Source organism: Brassica rapa, chromosome A06 (genome assembly GCF_000309985.2).
Source record: "Brassica rapa cultivar Chiifu-401-42 chromosome A06, CAAS_Brap_v3.01, whole genome shotgun sequence".
In the NCBI taxonomy this organism is placed as follows: domain Eukaryota; kingdom Viridiplantae; phylum Streptophyta; class Magnoliopsida; order Brassicales; family Brassicaceae; genus Brassica; species Brassica rapa.
Genome location: NC_024800.2, coordinates 27088377 through 27104142, shown reverse-complemented (window position 1 = coordinate 27104142; position 15766 = coordinate 27088377). Strand labels below are relative to the sequence as shown.

The following is a 15766-nucleotide window of genomic DNA, read 5'->3' as shown; positions in this document are numbered from 1 at the left end:
GTGATAAGAGTAGGTTAGGTCTCGGCTCTCACATGCTATATACCTCCTCTTGCCATTCATTGGAAGTATTTAAATATCAATTAAAAAAGCCCATGGGCCATTGGGCTTTGTCAAAAATAAATAAATATTTTTTTCCGGTTTCAGCTACACACTCGATCTTTTTAAAATTCAAAATTCAGTTACAATTCTCTCTCGCCCTCTCTTGATCGTTGGCGAGAGTACTTGAAGAACAGCTTCGTCTTCGTCTCTAACGAGTTGGATCTTACCGATGAAAATGAATATCAACAAAGCCTGCGATCTGAAATCAATATCCGTGTTTCCTCCTAATCTAAGGTACGATCCCGCTTCTATTCGTCATCTCTTTCACGGAACAGTTAGAGAACTTGATTCGCAGTGATTACACAGCGATTCGAACGAATTTGCTTAGTTTGTGCTGGAGGCGAGTTTCGATGATCTGTTTGTGGAGTTTCTTCCTCGATCTAAGTATTACGAACTGATTCATAGCTTCCATGAGTATCCGTTAGGTTTTCGAATTGTATTCCTCTATCGTTTTGCGTGTTGGCTAATGATTTTGCTACTTCGATTCGCGTTTATCTTTCTCTATTTAGCAGGGGATCGAGTATTGGACCGTTGGAACCACAGGCATCGCGATCACAGCAGTCGCAGCAGCTTCGATCTCAGCAGTCACAGCAGTCGTTCTCGCAGGGACCTTCGTCTTACTCTCAGCGTGGTTGTTTTTCTCAGAGGACTCAGGGCTCGGTTGATGAACTCGTGATAAGCGATCAGGTTTGAAACTAACGTCTTTGTTTTTCATATTTGTAAACCGTTTCTTCTTCTGGATAAGAACAGTGAGTCTTGATTACATACTTGTGTTGTATCTTCTTTTTCTGTACAGAGATTTAGTTCCCAAGAACGAGATCACTCTTTGAAGAAGGTTAATTGCTTGCCCCCAATTAGTCATAGAAGAGATGATAGTCAGCTTGTTGCGTATAGATCTTCTAGCGGTCTTCAGAGAAGATGGAGTTCTGACTCAGTCGGAGAGTCTAAATGTAAGTTTTCTCTTTTCCCAAATCAAAAAGTTGCTTTGACTACTTAATAAACAAATATGTTTCTGGATAAACTTTTTGAGTTTAACGATATAGCTTGGAAATACATTCCTTTTTTGTCACTGGGTGTCCGCTAATATGATTCACCTTTCTGCCTTTCGTCACTGTGAGTGTAGCTCAACTCAGTGAAGAATTTGAGCAACGGTTTAGGGTGATGGAAACTTCACTGAGCAAGTTTGGGATGATGTTGGATTCAATTCAGAGTGACATCATGCAAGCCAACAGAGGAACTAAAGAAGTATTACTTATAAGTGAGTTCTATGATATTTTGTTTTTTTCTAGTTACACAAATATTCGAAAATGTCAAATTCTATCTGTTCTCAAAGAATGTGCCAACCAGTGATATAGAAACAGACCAAGGGGGTTAGGAAAGTGTATAACCTTTGATTATCATTGCTTGACCATACGATTTTTCTTACCAGTGCTCTTTAATGCTACTCTTATTCTTTATAAACGTGATACTGTCAAGAGTAATTCACTTATTGAGATTGTTTGCTCCAATAGTTTATCATCTGTTAAAGAGCATTCCATTTGAGGAACGACTCCTAGTTCCTCCATGTGAAGGTCTCAACAGATACTTTGCTAACCTTATACTTTCATGTGTTTACTACAGCTGAACGCATACAGCAAAAGTTGATTCTCCAAGACACTTCACTTCAGCAGCTGGTAGAACCAAATATTTGCAGTTTTTTTTCTGTCGCTTTAATGATCTTATACTATTAAGCTTATTAAAATGATTAATTGGGAAGCAGATAAAGGAACAAGCAAATTTTAAAGCTAGTCTTGATGGAGGTGTTAAATCGATATTGGAGGAACTAAGCAAAGATTTCAGTGAAGAGAAGCTACAAAGTATAACCCTGATGCTAAAGGCTATCCCAGAACAAGTAGAATCCGCTCTGCAGAAAATGCAAAGGGAAATCTACCACACGTTCACCAGAGAGTCTCAGGTTCTGTCACACGTTCACCAGAGAGTCTTATCATATTGAATTTTGTCGTTCTGTATATTTGCGAGCACATGTAATGCTTTAATTCTCATAACCAAATCTCTTACAGGCTTTGTCTAGCTTGGAGATGGCTGAGGTAATATTTCAGGCTCCAGCAGCACCACAAGTGAAGGTTTTTTTTGCTTTCCATGTCTTTCCTTTTTAAGCTACTTAACTTCAGCAATTAAGGTAACTTTTCGTTAAACGTCAGGCTAAGGAAAACCTGCCTGAACATCGGGGTCCATCAGCGAAGGTAACTCTAAATTCCAGACACGTGAGGATAAAAGGATATGTAATGCTTTGATGCCCACTACCAAATCTACTATAGGTTTTGCCTATCATGAAGAAGCCTGAGCCAATAGATCGTCTTCCAAGAGCACCACAACTGAAGGTTTATTCTCCCGCTTCCCATTTCGTTGCTTTTTAAGCCAAACATTTCAGCAATTAATATGACTTTTGTTCAACAGCAGTCAAAGGAAAACTTTCCTGAGCAGCGTGGAGCAGAAGCCAAGGTAGTTAACACATCTCTCTTCTCTATTTTTGTTTACAAGCTCAGCTGTTACTAACATATATGTGCAACATGAGCTGCAGAGAAATGCTATTTCTAATGCTACACCGAAAAGGAAAAAACCATCATCTAGAACCGTAAAGACATCTTTATCCCCAAAGATACAAGTTGGAGGCTGGAAGACAGTGAAACCAGAACAAAACACATTCAAGAAGAGCGCAGCAAGAAAGCAAGTAAAACCAGAAGACACTCGTACACAGGTGATTTTCTCACTGGTCAGCTGGTGATGAATAAGAACGCATGTTTTGAACTTCCTCAAACCCTGAGCAATATGCAATTCAATTCTTATGTAGTTTCAACAAGGTTGTATTGTGATAGACTCAGATGAAGATATAGACGGAGGCTTTTCATGTATGCTCAACGGGAACGCCAAAGGTATGAACAAAGAATCTCTAAAACTTGATTTCTCTGGAAGCAATGGAGAAGTGTGTTGATTCTATGGTAAAATGACATATTGTGGTAGATAGAAAGAAGTAAAAAGATGTTCATATTTGTCTCAAAAAAAGAGTTCATTTAAAGTATGTAATGTTACTTTCAGGAGCTAAGTTCGATTGGGACGCAGAGAAAGAAGCAAAAAGGCTTCTGAAAATGGCGAGGAGAACAAAGAGGAAGTTCGGTAACCCCATCATAATTAACTGAAATCAAACGCAAGTAAGAGAAGCAAAGGCCACGATCCATTATTCTATATTTCGCATATGATTTCTCGGTGAATTTTCTAAACAACAATATCTTTATTTTCATTATGCTATTGTTTTAGACTACAATATACATAGTGGGTCATATATATAGTTCTTAAAATTTACTTGAGAAAAGTTATGACAATTAGATGATTTGTATCTAATCCTCCTGATTTTGACTTATTATTGCCTCTTATTTTGGGATGAAGATTATCTTGCATTATTTTTTATTGGAAAAACTCCATGACCATTGTGTTATGGAGCCACTCGACGACGACATGTTGAGTAAAAGTTCGTCTTCTAATTTCTAAATGTCGCGTTCCCAAACATTATAACTATATAAATTCCACAATAACATGTTTTTGCCTTTGCACTTGAGCATTATTCGGAGTAAAGAATAACGAGAATTAAAAAAACTATTGGGACTCAAATTAAATGTGGCTTTACATATTAGACCGAGTCAAAGCGTGTCGTCAGAGACCAACTCTGATTTTAAGCAGATAAACAATTCTGTTTTCGTTTTACCGATACCATTAACGAAAGACTTAGGAGTAAATTAATTTTATAGAAGAGGATTAGGTTTCACCTAATCTTTGCAGTAATTATAATTGTTTACCGTTGCATCTACGTTCTCCAACTTTATTAAAGTTAACGCTATTTGGTTTGGTCAAACATTCTTTTGCAACCTCGTGTCTCGAGACCGTCGAATCTGTCTCTTTATGACATCATTTGTTTTCATTTATAAAGAAACAAAACAAGTGATACTGTAAAAAATCTGCAATTCTGCATCCTCCCTACCTCCTCTCTCAGCTTCATATCTCTCTCAACCAAGCAAACAAGAAGTGGAAGAAGGAATCCTTTTGCATTTTTGGACATTTTCTGTTTCCAAATTGGTAAACTTTGTTTCGTAATCTTTCTGTTTCTCGGCTGTTAACTGTCCTTTACTGTTCGTTCCTTGGTCTTCTGTGAAACTTTCTTTTCAGTTAGTATCATTTCAAACTGGTAGACTCGAGTTTCTGTTTTTAATCCACAAAGATTGAACCTTTTCTGTAAAAGAAAAAAAACTATCCGTTGTCTGCAGAGTTCTTCAGTGTTTCTTGATCAAGCTGTGGTTGTGATTGAGGTATCTTCCTTTAGCATACTCACTAAATATACACGTGTCTGTACATTAGCTGCATTCTATCTCTCTTGGTTGCTTGGAGATCAATTGTTCATCTTTCTATCTCTTCCCCAGAAATTGTTTTCGTGTTTAAAAGAAGCTGAACAACCGAGTGATTTTTGTTGGTTTTGTGTCAGATTACTTGTGATTCTTTCTCTTTGTCTGTGTTTTATGTTTTGCTCATATTCAATTAAATGTCTAATAAAGACAGTCTGCTATATTTCATGAGAAGTGTGTGAAGCTGCTTAGATGACTTGGTTTCTTCTTCCAACGTTGGTAGCTTGTTGTGTTTGTAAGATCTGAGATGGGCGAGCCGCTAGGACTGCTCCAGGTGACTGTTATTCGAGGAAAGAAACTGGTTATCAGAGACTTCAAGTCAAGTGATCCTTACGTGATTGTCAAACTGGGAACTGAGGTAAGTTTGGTGATAATAACCATAAGAACTCGTTGTCCTGATCAGTTACAAACACTCTTGTGTTCTTTCTTTTATGCTGAGGTTAAATGGTTTTGAGGATATTGTTAATGTGATATTTTATTGTCTTGAAAAAACTAGTCAGCCAAGACCAAAGTGATCAACAACTGCTTGAATCCTGTGTGGGATGAGGAACTGAGCTTTACACTCAAAGACCCTGCAGCAGTTCTCTCATTGGTATGCTTTTTCATCTTCATTACTATTTGGTCATCGTGGTGAGGATGCTGAGATTGTTGATGTGGCAGGAAGTGTTTGATAAAGATAGGTTCAAGGCAGATGACAAGATGGGTCATGCCACTCTCAGCCTTCAACCGCTCATCTCAGTAGCCAGGCTAAGGCATATAGTGCGTGTCTCCTCTGGCGAGACAACTCTTAGGAAAGTGTTACCTGATTCTGACAACTGTGTATCTCGGGAGAGCACAATCAGCTGCATAGACGGAGAGGTGGTGCAGAGCGTGTGGCTGAAGCTGTGCGCTGTTGAATCGGGTGAGATTGAGTTGAAGATCAAGTTGATCGATCGTCCTGGAACAAAGTAGAATGAATGCACATGTGTGGGGGTAATGTTAGTTTGTAGCAAGCAACTCGTTTGTCTAGTGATAACTGCAACATGTAATGGTCTTTGTGTTCCAAATGAGTGTGAAATGGCTTTCAAGGCTTTAAAGCTTTTTGCCTTTGTTCCACAACATGTAATGCCAATTAATGTTTTCTCAATACAAGTCTCTTAATGTCAACTTGTTGCCAGGTCGGAGAATATAAATTATATATAAATCTGCTACAAATGTCTTAACAAGAGGATCAAATAAAGACTATACATGAATCCAGGAGTACATTCAGTTCAAGACTTTATTCTCTTTGCTTCACTCTACATTTGAATGGCTAAGGAGATCACAGAGCTGAGTGCTCAGTACTTGTCCATTTGAAGACACTGAAAGGAACTCCTTCAGAAACATTCAGGGTTGTGATCATCTTCCAAGTTTTTTCATGGACTGACTGTTCTGTCGTCAACGGGCTTCCCCAATCCATTGCGGTTCTCAAGGTTGTGCATTTCAGATTCAATGGTTTTAACTATCTGAACACCATCAGCTCCAGGCTCAGGAAAACCCACGTGGAACGACCCTTGCTTTGCAGGTTCACCTTGTCCCTGCGTTTCGTAATGGTGCTTCACATAGCTGTACAGCTGCTGATGAAAGGGATGATCAACAGAAAAACAGTCAACACTCTGAGTATGGTGAGATGAGCCAGAGCTTCCTCTTCTACAGAAATGTGGGAGGGATGTGTAGTCCATAATCTACAAAAGAACCACAAGACTTAGAACACTAACTATACATTTCACAGTAAGATGATAAGACGCACATGCATACCTTCAACAACTCATCCTTTCCGGAACCGGATAACACATGAACTTTTTTAGTCGTCCTCTCGTGTAAAAGAGGCTTTACAACCTGAATAATACACATTCATGAATAATGCCAAGTAAGCTAAAACACTTTTTGAGTTACAAACAAAAAAAAAAAAAAGGCTTTACCTTCCAACAGGCGGAGAATATATATGGAGCGTTGACAACATAATAAGTGTTTGTCTTCTCTGGATAGTTTAGATCATCTATGGTTGATATGATTGTCACTAACTGCATCAAAATATCGAACACATAAAGTTATAAAGAAGAGTATGGAAATGAATTCAAGAACTTACTTATCACTTGCAATTACCTTAATCTGGCTCAACGCTGAAAGTTTCAACCCTGTCATGTCAAGAACCTTGACGCAGGTGGTGATTGGCCGCCCATTCTTCTTGGACATAGAAGGCTGTAACAGTGTTTTAACACATTACAGTAAGAAAGAAACCGAAAATAGAAGTTTTAGTCAATTGATAATGTACTCACCAGTAGTACACGGTCTCTGTATTCGTTGATTTGGATGTGTGATTGGACATAGTAGTGAACCTGTAAGTGGATGAAGAGAAGCACATTTCATTTGTTGTTTCTCATTTTTGTGAAAACTAGGACAAGGAAGCATCTTACTGAAGCTTTGTCGAATGTGCTGAGGCCAACGCCAATAGCAAACACAGGCAAGCCCTATGACATTAAGATAACACCAGTTAAGAATTGAGAAATGTATGGTTTAGAAATGAGGAAGTCTATGGGGGCTACCTCTCTGGTGTAACCAGACATTCCTATGAGTTGAGAATCCCTTACGTCCCTATACAACTCACTAGGAACAATGGGTTTCTGCAGAAACCAAAAGCCATGATCCTAGTGTGTCACAGAGCTTACATGACAGACCAAGAAAAAGAGGAAATGAACAATAACTCACTGATAAGATACTGTCGATTCCACTATCCACCCTCCAACGCAAACAGTCAAGCAGCTGAAAGTGAATTACACAAATCAGACAAGACTCTGTGGAACAATCACTCAAAATCAGATAATGAAGTGTTTGGGAGATGTAGTAGATTACCATTGTATGAGCTTTGCTCACGTTCCAGTCACGTGCTTTCAGGAAACGACTCAAGTTCTCCCTCAGGTATCCCTGATGGACTCTCTGCAGATTCACAAACACGTTTCCTTTTACTTGATTTTTTTCAGTTCAAGAAACAACACGAACACAAAGCGTGGAGCATGAAAGAAACGATTCTCGCTCAAGCTTACAGATATCAAAGTATACATTCTTAAAAACGTGACATGTGTGGACAATCTTAAGCATCTATAATGATCTAATCATTCGAATGGTGGGGGGTTTGACCCGTTTCCAAGAACATAGAGAATAAACAAGACAAACTCAAGTAGAAGCCAAACAAAAACATACCTCAAATGTTTTCTTCAGTGGCCCCTCAACTGTGCACAACAAACTTTACCCAATTTAGTAATATTACTGACATGAGAAAAATTAAAGTAGGGAAGAAGAGGGTCAGACCTTGATTTATGAGCTTCTGGAGTTCATCAATGGCTTCTTCTTCCGACACGATCCCCATTGGTTCCCCTCTCACTTCCTCTGCAGCCAGACAGAGAGAGTTCCCCAGAGAGAAGTAAAAAATCTCCAAAGATCGACTCTCTTTTTTCTGTTTTACCAAACTATGAGGCCATCATTAAAGGTCACAAGAGGTGGTAGGAGACGGAAAACACCCCACCAACAAAAATATATTGTATTAAACTCGTCTTTGAGAAGATAACTACTTTGACAAAGACCTGTCTTATCACCCTCTTTTTAAGTCTTTAACAAAAATTAAAAAAGAAAAAAAAAAAGCAGCTTCAGAGTTCTTGTGAGTTCTATGGGATATGTTGAATAATCAAATCAATCCAGTTCCCAAATCCCATGTAATTTTACACCTCTTGTGGTTGTGGGTCAATAAGCACAAGTTTAAGGTTTTTGAATGTTTCTGTGAAAAATGAACAAACGAAAACAAGAAAAAGAGAGGAAGATTCATTCAAACTATGATGATTAGGAAAAGAAATATAAGAAATGGGATAATGGTATTCAAAGTTCTTTTAAGTCAACTATTCAAAGTTGTCTTTGTAGAAACGTTTAAATTACTTTTCTGTTAACTAATTAGTACTTCATATGTTTCATAATATAAATATGGGTTTTTAGTAATTAAACCCCTCAACTAAAGATGAATCGTAAAAAAAACCCTCAACTAAAAATCATGTGAAATAAACCCTCAACTTTAGTTCAGTTAACATATGTTACCCTCCGTCTAAAAAACCGTGACGGAGGGTGACATATGTTAACAGTTTATAAGTTGAGGGTTTATTTCATTGGATTTTTAGTTGAGGGTTTTTTTTACGATTCATCTTTAGTTGAAGGGTTTTAACACAAAAAGTCATTAAATGTTATTAAATTATTTATTATCATTTATACATTGTTTTAGGATTTATAAGCATTTAAAACTAATTTATAAATTTTAATACATTAATATATTATAAAATTAATTTATACATCTTAAATTAATAATTTTTAGCACTACTTACAACTTATTATAACTTTGAAATATTAAATTATTTGATATTTGGCAATAGTGATATAAAAATATTTGTGTGTTTATATCGTCATTGTCAAATATGAAATAATTTATAGTTTCTAAGTTATATTAAGTCTTAAATAGTGTCGAGATAATTCATCCATGAAGTCAATCTTTCTATTTAGAGTATGACGCATTTTTTTCTATTTTCATGATTTCTGTCATCCGGCTCATACTCCCCCCCCCCTTCCAAAATAATACATCATTATTTTTATTCTCATTGATTTTGGAATAACTACGTTATATTTTTATTTTCTTGATCAATAATATATTTGAAACATAAAGTAATACAATAAATCAAGAACAATATAGGAAAATATGAAAGTATGAGTCGGATGACGAAAATCATGAAAAGAAGAAAAAATACGTCTTACTCCAAATAGAAAGATTGACTTCATGGATGAATTATCCTCGACACTAATTAAGACTTAATATAACTTAGAAACTTTCAATTATTTGATATTTGACAATGACGATATAAACACACAATTTCTTTATATCACTATTGTCAAATTTCAAATAATTTAATATTTTGAAGTTATAATAAGTTGTAAGTCGTGTTGAAAATTATTAATTTAAGATGTATAAATTAATTTTATAATAGATTAATGTATTAAAAATATAAATTAGTTTTAAAGGCTTACAAATCAATCTAAAACAATGTATAAATGATAATAAATAACTTAAAACCCCTTTAATGACTTTTAGTGATAAAACCCCTCAACTAAAGATGAATCGTAAAAAAAAACCCTCAACTAAAAATTCAATGAAATAAACCTTCAACTTTAAACCGTTAATATATGTCACCCTCCGTCACGGTTTTCTAGACGGAGGGTAACATATGTTAACGGAACTAAAGTTGAGGGTTTATTTCACAGGATTTTTAGTTGAGGGTTTTTTTTACGATTCATCTTTAGTTGAGGGGTTTAATTACTAAAAACCCTATAAATATATATGCAAGTTTTAGATTTGTTAAATATTTTATTTCAATGATCCACCATGAAGTTTTTGTGATTCGTTGAATTATATTTATTTTATATGTTTAATAATATTCCTAAAGATTTAAAAAATAATAATATTCATTTTTAGATAAAACAATTTATATTAAAAATGTCAAAATATTATGACATCTCCAGCAATCAAACCCATAAATTTTGGGGGTTTTAATTTTCTAACCGACCCGCAAACCTTTAAAATAAGGTTTTACTATTAAGAAACTCAAAATACTATATTTTTACGTTTTAAATTACTTCTTACAATTATAAGTCTTATATATAATATTACTAATATTAATTTTGTATCACTTTAATATTCGTAATCACATTTCACCTAAATATTAAGATAAATATTTTGTATATAATTATTATTTACACACAAGATATAAGAGTGTTAAAATTAAAACCAGAATTATTAATCTAAAATAATATCATGTAAAATATAAATATTATATACATCCAATTGGACTATTTCGTAACTTTTCACTCTAGTTGGAATTTTTTTAAAATAAATTAAGGATTTGGTAACTTGGTGAAACCAAAATATCTATAAATAAGTTATATATTACTTATTTATAAAAGTTTAGCGATTCAAGTTAATTTTAAAAGGTTGAAAACTAAAATATAAAATATAAAAATGTAAAGATATATTTGAAATTTAACTCAACCTTAAAACTTTTATTTTGAAAATCAGCCATTCTTAAAATAAGGTTAGTTGCAGAAGATGTCCTTTATAGAAAGAAGGTTTAGGGGCCAGGGATACACTCTAATATATATAGCATGAATGCGTTTGCTTTATGTGTTAATCAAAGGTCAATTTCCTTGTATGGAGGAACATGCCCATCTCACAGAAAAGTCTTTCTTGTTATTTGCAACGAAAAAAAGATACAACAACTTTATAAGTCTTTGGCTCTTTTGCATTGCTTTTCTTCGTCGACTTTTCTTTCATCCTTGGGGTCAAAATGATGTTTAAGGGCTGAAACTTTCCAAGCCTAACAATTTCTTTTTTTGTTACTAATTTTCCAAGCTTAACATTAAACATCGAAATGATTCCTCAAATGTCAGATAGAGAAAGCATCAAAACGTTTAATGCTGATGCATAAGGTTTGCTTCTTCTTTCTTTTTCCACAACAGCTAAGAAATTTATTTAATATTATCATAAAGATTCTCGTGGGATTCGGATATTCGATCAAGAGTTGCCAATAATCAACGAGCAAAGCACGTTGACCCATTTTAGAGTTTCATATTCTTGTGGTTGGCCAATAAATACTTTTCTTTCTTTAAGTTGGAAAATTAAATAAAGTAATTTCCAACACTTTTTTTTTGTTCTTGTAGTATTATGGTACTAATAACCTTTGTTCTTTGGTGATTTGTTTTCTTTACAGATATTATTGAATTCTAAAACTGACACAAACGTGTGTGAATAAAACCCTGTATATGGTCATGATATGTAAATGTCTTGGAAAATTCAGACTTTTACAAAACTCACACGCAAAAGATACCAAAAAATCAAGTCATATATTCGACAAAACAAAACACACATGTAGAATGCAATACTATAAATTAAAGAAAAGTGAGAAGGTTTGAATGGGGTAGAGAGGGGACAAAACAAAAAGAGCCAAAAAAAGTCAACGAGAAGAAGATGCAACGGAGGATCAATGAGATAGAAGAAGAGGATGAAGAAGGATATGGAAGGACAAGCCTGGAGACTGTGCGAGAGAGCCCGTTTGAAGGAAGCAGTGGAACAGTGTCTTTGAGCGGAGAAGACAACGTATATGTTGGAGTTGGTAAAGGAGACTCCAGCATGGGAGCATTGTGTTGGGCTCTTGACAATCTCATCCCTTCTTCTTCTTCTACTCTTCTTTTCCTCATCCATGTCTTCCCTGAGACTCACTTCATCCCTTACCCTTGTCTGTATATGTCCTTCTCTTACCACTTCTTTAACTTTGATCTTTAAAATCTATTGTTTGTTGGAACTCAAGTGTGTTTGTGTATGTATGATCTCTGTGTAGTGGGGAGGCTGGCGAGGGAGCAAGCTAGTCAGGAACAACTTGATGCTTTTATGTCTCAGGAAAGAGAGAAGAGAAGAACTCTGTTGAACAAGTTTCTCCAAGCCTGCTCTGCTTCTAAGGTCCCATCTCTTTCTCTCTTGGTATTTGATTAAGATAGTGAACTAACAGATCCAAAAACAGGTGAAGGTAGAGACAATACTGGTAGAGAGTGACTCGGTGGCAAAGGCTATACAAGACCTCACTACCATTCTTAACATTAAGAAGCTTGTTCTTGGGATCGACAAGTCTAATGCAAGGTATGCCTCTACATATATAGAAGATGACTTACACAAGTCACTGAGTTGTCAGATGAATCTAACTCTCTTTCTTGTAGGAAAGCAAAGTCACTAAAAGGAAACAGTGTTGCAGAACAGATAATGAGAAGCTCCGCAGCAGAAACATGTGAGGTCAAAGTCATATGCCAAGGAAAAGAGATAGAGATAGAAAAGCCGGCAACGGAGAGAAGCCCCTCCAAGCCCTCAATACAGCTGCAGCCGAAGAAAGATCAATCCAGTGACTCTTTTGCTTGGATTTGCTTTAGTAAGCCCAAAACTACCAGTTAGTGGAATGAAAGATAAAGATGCAGATGTAATACATTTGTCTGTTATGTTCTGTGTTTGGATAGAGGAAGTAAAAAAGATACTATGATAAAAACTAATAAGGTTATGAAAAGAGTTACAAACATTTTAATAAACTACAGAAACAAACATACAGTTTCATGCCAATCTATGAAGAGCATAACAACACTTGATCATCTCATGGTCTTTTTAGGGAAGAATAGAGAATTAGTACCATAGTCTCTAGAAGAAATCAAATTCCAAATAGTTATCAGACCCTTTCTGAGCATTCAGAACCAAACCTGCCGCTGTCTTCTGGCTCGTTGGTGACTCTGCAACACTACTCACAGGCCCCCTCTCCAGCTCAACCGGCTTTGGGATCTCAGGTGGAGTAGCACACCGGATCAAAGCCCAGTTCACACCTTCGAAGAACGGGTGCTGCTTAACCTCAGTAGCTCCCCGTTTGAACCCCAGTCTCTGCTGAGGCTCCTTCATGAGAAGGCCCCGGATAAGATCCCTCGCTGCAAAACTCACCACAGGTGACTCAGGAAACCGCAGAGGCTGTCCCACCACGTTGAACAGCGTCTGTCTGTTGCCAGACCCCTTGAAAGGCGTTCTCCCAAAGAGAAGCTCGTAAAGGAATATCCCAAAAGTCCACCAGTCTACCGCACTCCCATGCCCTTCACCTTTGATAATCTCCGGAGCCAAGTACTCGTGCGTTCCCACAAACGACATGGAACGTGCATCGGTTGGCTCAGCTACCAGCTCTGGTAACGGCCTAACTTGATTAGCAGTGTCGTTCTTGGACTTACGCTCCTTCTTAGACTTGCTTGAGAAGAGACGCGGAGAGAAGCAAGTGGTGGGGACTGTGCATGATGGTTGGATGCAAGAGGGCTCCATCTGCACACAGTAAACGTTTTTGCGTAAAGGATCTGACTCAATGGCGGTAGATTTCACTAGAGTGGGGCTGACGAGACAACGGAGTGAGAGGTCAAAGTCAGAGAGCATTATATGTCCGTCTTCTCGAACTAGAACGTTCTCAGGCTTGAGATCACGGTACACAATCCCCAACATGTGCAGGTACTCAATAGCTAGCAATGACTCTGCTATGTAGAATCTATACCACACATTGAAAAAAACAAAAACACTTTTAGTTAGCTGAGAACAAGAGATATAATAACAAATGGCTTTTGTCTGAGAATATAACCTAAAGGTTTATTACGAGATTCTAACTTAAAAACTAATTGGTGATAAATGAATGGTCCTAACGTTTTATATATTACTCATGTCCCAGTTAAACTCCTGATGTAGGAGTTTATATTCTCATAGCTTTGAGAGAAGGATGACTCACTTAACCGCTTGCTCGGAGAAATGCTTCCCAGGCTGGCGTTGTCTGAGAGTATGCAAGTCTCCTCCAGGACAAAACTCCATCACCAGACAAGAGAACTTCTCAGTCTCGAAATGAGTGTAGAGCGTAGGGAGAAAAGGATGATCCAAAGACTGGAGAATCTCTCTTTCCGTCTGAGCTCTAAGAAGCTTCTTGCGGCTAGCGAGAGACGTCTTGTCCATAACCTTCATCGCAAAGTAACACTTCGTCCCTTTCAGCTCAGAGAGGTAAACACTCCCTATGTCTCCACACCCTAGCCTCTTGAGTAGCCTGAAGTGGCTCAGACCCAAAACCCCATCACGAGCCCTCACGGCCTGGATCGCTTCCCAGCTCAAGTCGTTGGCTTTGTGAGGTTTGTTGACAGTGCTGCTTAAGCTGCTGCAGCTACTCTCATCGCTGATGTCACTGCTCGTGCTTCCTCTGTAGATACTGCTTTTGCCACTCTCCATGAAATCAAGGCGGCTTCCACTCGTCTTGGCGAGGCTGCTCGTGCCATCACTCACCTTCGCACTGCCGAAGCCTGACGTTTTCTGCTCCTGGTCGTTGCTATCGATGGTTAACGAATCCACATGCTCTAGAACGGTGGACAAGGAGGTGAAATCAGGTTTAGGATCAGTAGATCGCTTCTTAAAGGGCTCAGGTAACCGTTTGCTCTCGGGAACTCCTGGATTTGTAGCTTTACTATTTGAAGAGGAGCGCTTCTGAGCTTCGAGTTCAGCTCCATGACTACCACTAGGCTTTCGTGTGGACGACATTGGATGCAAAAATAGATTAACAGGAAAGGCACATCTCTTCAAAACCTACTCAGATCATAAGAATCAATTAGATAGAAACCACACAAGAAGGAGTTTCTTTGATGAACTTTAAAAGAGCAGATCTCAAATGAGAAGAAGAACTAAGAGACAAGGGAGATCTGGAAACTAAGGAAAGGAAGCAACTTTTTAGGAGAAACCCTAGAAAGAGAGAAGGAAGGAGATACCTTGGGTGTGGATTGGAGCAGACAAAGATTCGGAGAAGGGACAAGAAAGGTAGTTGCTTGCTAGCGGCTGCTACAAGTACATGCAGTTAGTTGGTTCACTTCAACTTCACTAGTGTTGTTTCATCTCGCCGGATACGCACGACAAGAACCCGAGAGAGAGAGAGGATCTAAAAGTCGGAACAGCCCCAAGCCTTGTTAAAATTAAAAAATAATAATAAAAGCTAAATTACAAGATAACACCTTTCGCTTTTGTTCTTTTTTGAATTTTTTGTTTTTGTCTTTTTGAAATAAAATTAAATGAGCTTCTTTAATTGCATCAATATCCGTATTGGATACAAAAAAAGAAAAGAAGTAAATAAATAAAGAAAGAAAAATTGAGAGAGAGAGGGAATTTATTGCCGAAAGAAAGAAAGAAAAAGAAAGTTGAATGATTAGATAAATTAGACATACCGGTTCAGTTTTTTCGGCTAGTTCCAGTTAGTTTCGAGTATGTTAAAACTTTGCCGTAACTGAACCGAAAAAATCGGTTTGGTTGGATTTTTGGTTAGTTTGGATCCAAAATTTTGTACCGAAACTTTTTGTTTTCGGTTAAACTTTCAGTTTAAACTTTAAATTAAATTAAATTCAAAAATAGTTAAGTTCGATTATTTTGGGTAGTTCAATTAGTTTGATCTTTTTGGTTAAAACTAGTATTATTTGGTAAAAGCATTTCCAATAGTGCATCAAAATGAAAGAAAACATAAAAAATGAGAAAAATTCATCTCTAATGGTACTTCAATTTGAGGAAACACTATTCAAAACGATGTCAATCATTT

General features: G+C 36.9%; 5 protein-coding genes across 12 annotated transcripts; 3 read left to right on the top strand and 2 right to left on the bottom strand.

Moving 5' to 3' along the window:
• The first annotated feature begins 49 nt into the window (after nucleotides 1-49).
• On the top strand, nucleotides 50-3557 carry LOC103827624 (putative recombination initiation defects 3). Of its 3 annotated transcripts, none has more exons than XM_009103146.2 (13): nucleotides 50-333; nucleotides 609-786; nucleotides 896-1049; nucleotides 1223-1357; nucleotides 1720-1772; nucleotides 1859-2053; nucleotides 2160-2222; nucleotides 2301-2342; nucleotides 2418-2480; nucleotides 2560-2601; nucleotides 2681-2857; nucleotides 2951-3032; nucleotides 3196-3557. In XM_009103146.2, the coding sequence occupies exons 1-13, from the start codon at nucleotides 269-271 to the stop codon at nucleotides 3294-3296; spliced, it is 1350 nt and encodes a 449-aa protein (XP_009101394.1). In that variant the 5' UTR covers nucleotides 50-268; the 3' UTR covers nucleotides 3297-3557. The 3 variants fall into 3 exon arrangements, with proteins under 3 accessions (XP_009101394.1, XP_009101393.1, XP_009101392.1); XM_009103145.2 differs by having other exon boundaries at nucleotides 612-786; nucleotides 2557-2601; nucleotides 3196-3500; XM_009103144.2 differs by having other exon boundaries at nucleotides 2557-2601; nucleotides 3196-3500.
• A 237-nt stretch (nucleotides 3558-3794) lies between these two features.
• Nucleotides 3795-5696, top strand: LOC103827622 (protein C2-DOMAIN ABA-RELATED 11). 5 transcript variants are annotated; one of them, XM_018652599.2, is made up of 5 exons: nucleotides 3795-4227; nucleotides 4416-4457; nucleotides 4791-4908; nucleotides 5047-5142; nucleotides 5211-5696. In XM_018652599.2, the coding sequence occupies exons 3-5, from the start codon at nucleotides 4798-4800 to the stop codon at nucleotides 5499-5501; spliced, it is 498 nt and encodes a 165-aa protein (XP_018508115.1). In that variant the 5' UTR covers nucleotides 3795-4227; nucleotides 4416-4457; nucleotides 4791-4797; the 3' UTR covers nucleotides 5502-5696. The 5 variants fall into 5 exon arrangements, with proteins under 5 accessions (XP_018508115.1, XP_018508114.1, XP_009101389.1 ...); XM_018652598.2 differs by having other exon boundaries at nucleotides 4774-4908; XM_009103141.3 differs by lacking the exon at nucleotides 4416-4457.
• Nucleotides 5697-5708: 12 nt separating this feature from the next.
• LOC103827623 (SEC14 cytosolic factor) lies at nucleotides 5709-8137 on the bottom strand. The gene is made up of 11 exons (XM_009103143.3): nucleotides 7878-8137; nucleotides 7770-7798; nucleotides 7422-7505; nucleotides 7278-7331; nucleotides 7115-7192; nucleotides 6986-7039; nucleotides 6848-6907; nucleotides 6675-6770; nucleotides 6491-6592; nucleotides 6327-6407; nucleotides 5709-6253 (listed from the first exon to the last, which is right to left on the bottom strand). The coding sequence occupies exons 1-11, from the start codon at nucleotides 7933-7935 to the stop codon at nucleotides 5945-5947; spliced, it is 1005 nt and encodes a 334-aa protein (XP_009101391.1). The 5' UTR covers nucleotides 7936-8137; the 3' UTR covers nucleotides 5709-5944.
• Nucleotides 8138-9830: 1693 nt separating this feature from the next.
• Nucleotides 9831-12722, top strand: LOC103827620 (U-box domain-containing protein 37). Of its 2 annotated transcripts, none has more exons than XM_009103139.3 (4): nucleotides 9831-11887; nucleotides 11990-12108; nucleotides 12170-12285; nucleotides 12363-12722. In XM_009103139.3, the coding sequence occupies exons 1-4, from the start codon at nucleotides 11620-11622 to the stop codon at nucleotides 12589-12591; spliced, it is 732 nt and encodes a 243-aa protein (XP_009101387.1). In that variant the 5' UTR covers nucleotides 9831-11619; the 3' UTR covers nucleotides 12592-12722. The 2 variants fall into 2 exon arrangements, with proteins under 2 accessions (XP_009101387.1, XP_033128863.1); XM_033272972.1 differs by having other exon boundaries at nucleotides 11659-11891.
• Nucleotides 12653-15214, bottom strand: LOC103827621 (serine/threonine-protein kinase D6PKL2). Its single transcript, XM_009103140.3, has 3 exons — nucleotides 14952-15214; nucleotides 13937-14772; nucleotides 12653-13702 (listed from the first exon to the last, which is right to left on the bottom strand). The coding sequence occupies exons 2-3, from the start codon at nucleotides 14725-14727 to the stop codon at nucleotides 12829-12831; spliced, it is 1665 nt and encodes a 554-aa protein (XP_009101388.1). The 5' UTR covers nucleotides 14728-14772; nucleotides 14952-15214; the 3' UTR covers nucleotides 12653-12828.
• Between the last annotated feature and the right edge of the window lie 552 nt (nucleotides 15215-15766).

Coding starts and splice junctions, on each gene's coding strand:
- LOC103827624 (XM_009103144.2), top strand. CDS start 269: ATGAAAATGAATATCAACAAAGCCTGCGATCTGAAATCAATATCCGTG. Junction 1,050..1,222: donor CTCAGTCGGAGAGTCTAAAT/GTAAGTTTTCTC, acceptor CTGTGAGTGTAG/CTCAACTCAGTGAAGAATTT. Junction 1,358..1,719: donor TAAAGAAGTATTACTTATAA/GTGAGTTCTATG, acceptor TGTTTACTACAG/CTGAACGCATACAGCAAAAG.
- LOC103827622 (XM_009103141.3), top strand. CDS start 4,798: ATGGGCGAGCCGCTAGGACTGCTCCAGGTGACTGTTATTCGAGGAAAG. Junction 4,909..5,046: donor TTGTCAAACTGGGAACTGAG/GTAAGTTTGGTG, acceptor TGAAAAAACTAG/TCAGCCAAGACCAAAGTGAT. Junction 5,143..5,210: donor CTGCAGCAGTTCTCTCATTG/GTATGCTTTTTC, acceptor TTGATGTGGCAG/GAAGTGTTTGATAAAGATAG.
- LOC103827623 (XM_009103143.3), bottom strand. CDS start 7,935: ATGGGGATCGTGTCGGAAGAAGAAGCCATTGATGAACTCCAGAAGCTC. Junction 7,506..7,769: donor CACTGAAGAAAACATTTGAG/GTATGTTTTTGT, acceptor GTGAATCTGCAG/AGAGTCCATCAGGGATACCT. Junction 7,332..7,421: donor TGAGCAAAGCTCATACAATG/GTAATCTACTAC, acceptor ATTCACTTTCAG/CTGCTTGACTGTTTGCGTTG.
- LOC103827620 (XM_009103139.3), top strand. CDS start 11,620: ATGCAACGGAGGATCAATGAGATAGAAGAAGAGGATGAAGAAGGATAT. Junction 11,888..11,989: donor TCACTTCATCCCTTACCCTT/GTCTGTATATGT, acceptor ATCTCTGTGTAG/TGGGGAGGCTGGCGAGGGAG. Junction 12,286..12,362: donor ATCGACAAGTCTAATGCAAG/GTATGCCTCTAC, acceptor TCTTTCTTGTAG/GAAAGCAAAGTCACTAAAAG.
- LOC103827621 (XM_009103140.3), bottom strand. CDS start 14,727: ATGTCGTCCACACGAAAGCCTAGTGGTAGTCATGGAGCTGAACTCGAA. Junction 13,703..13,936: donor TTCTCCGAGCAAGCGGTTAA/GTGAGTCATCCT, acceptor TGTGTGGTATAG/ATTCTACATAGCAGAGTCAT.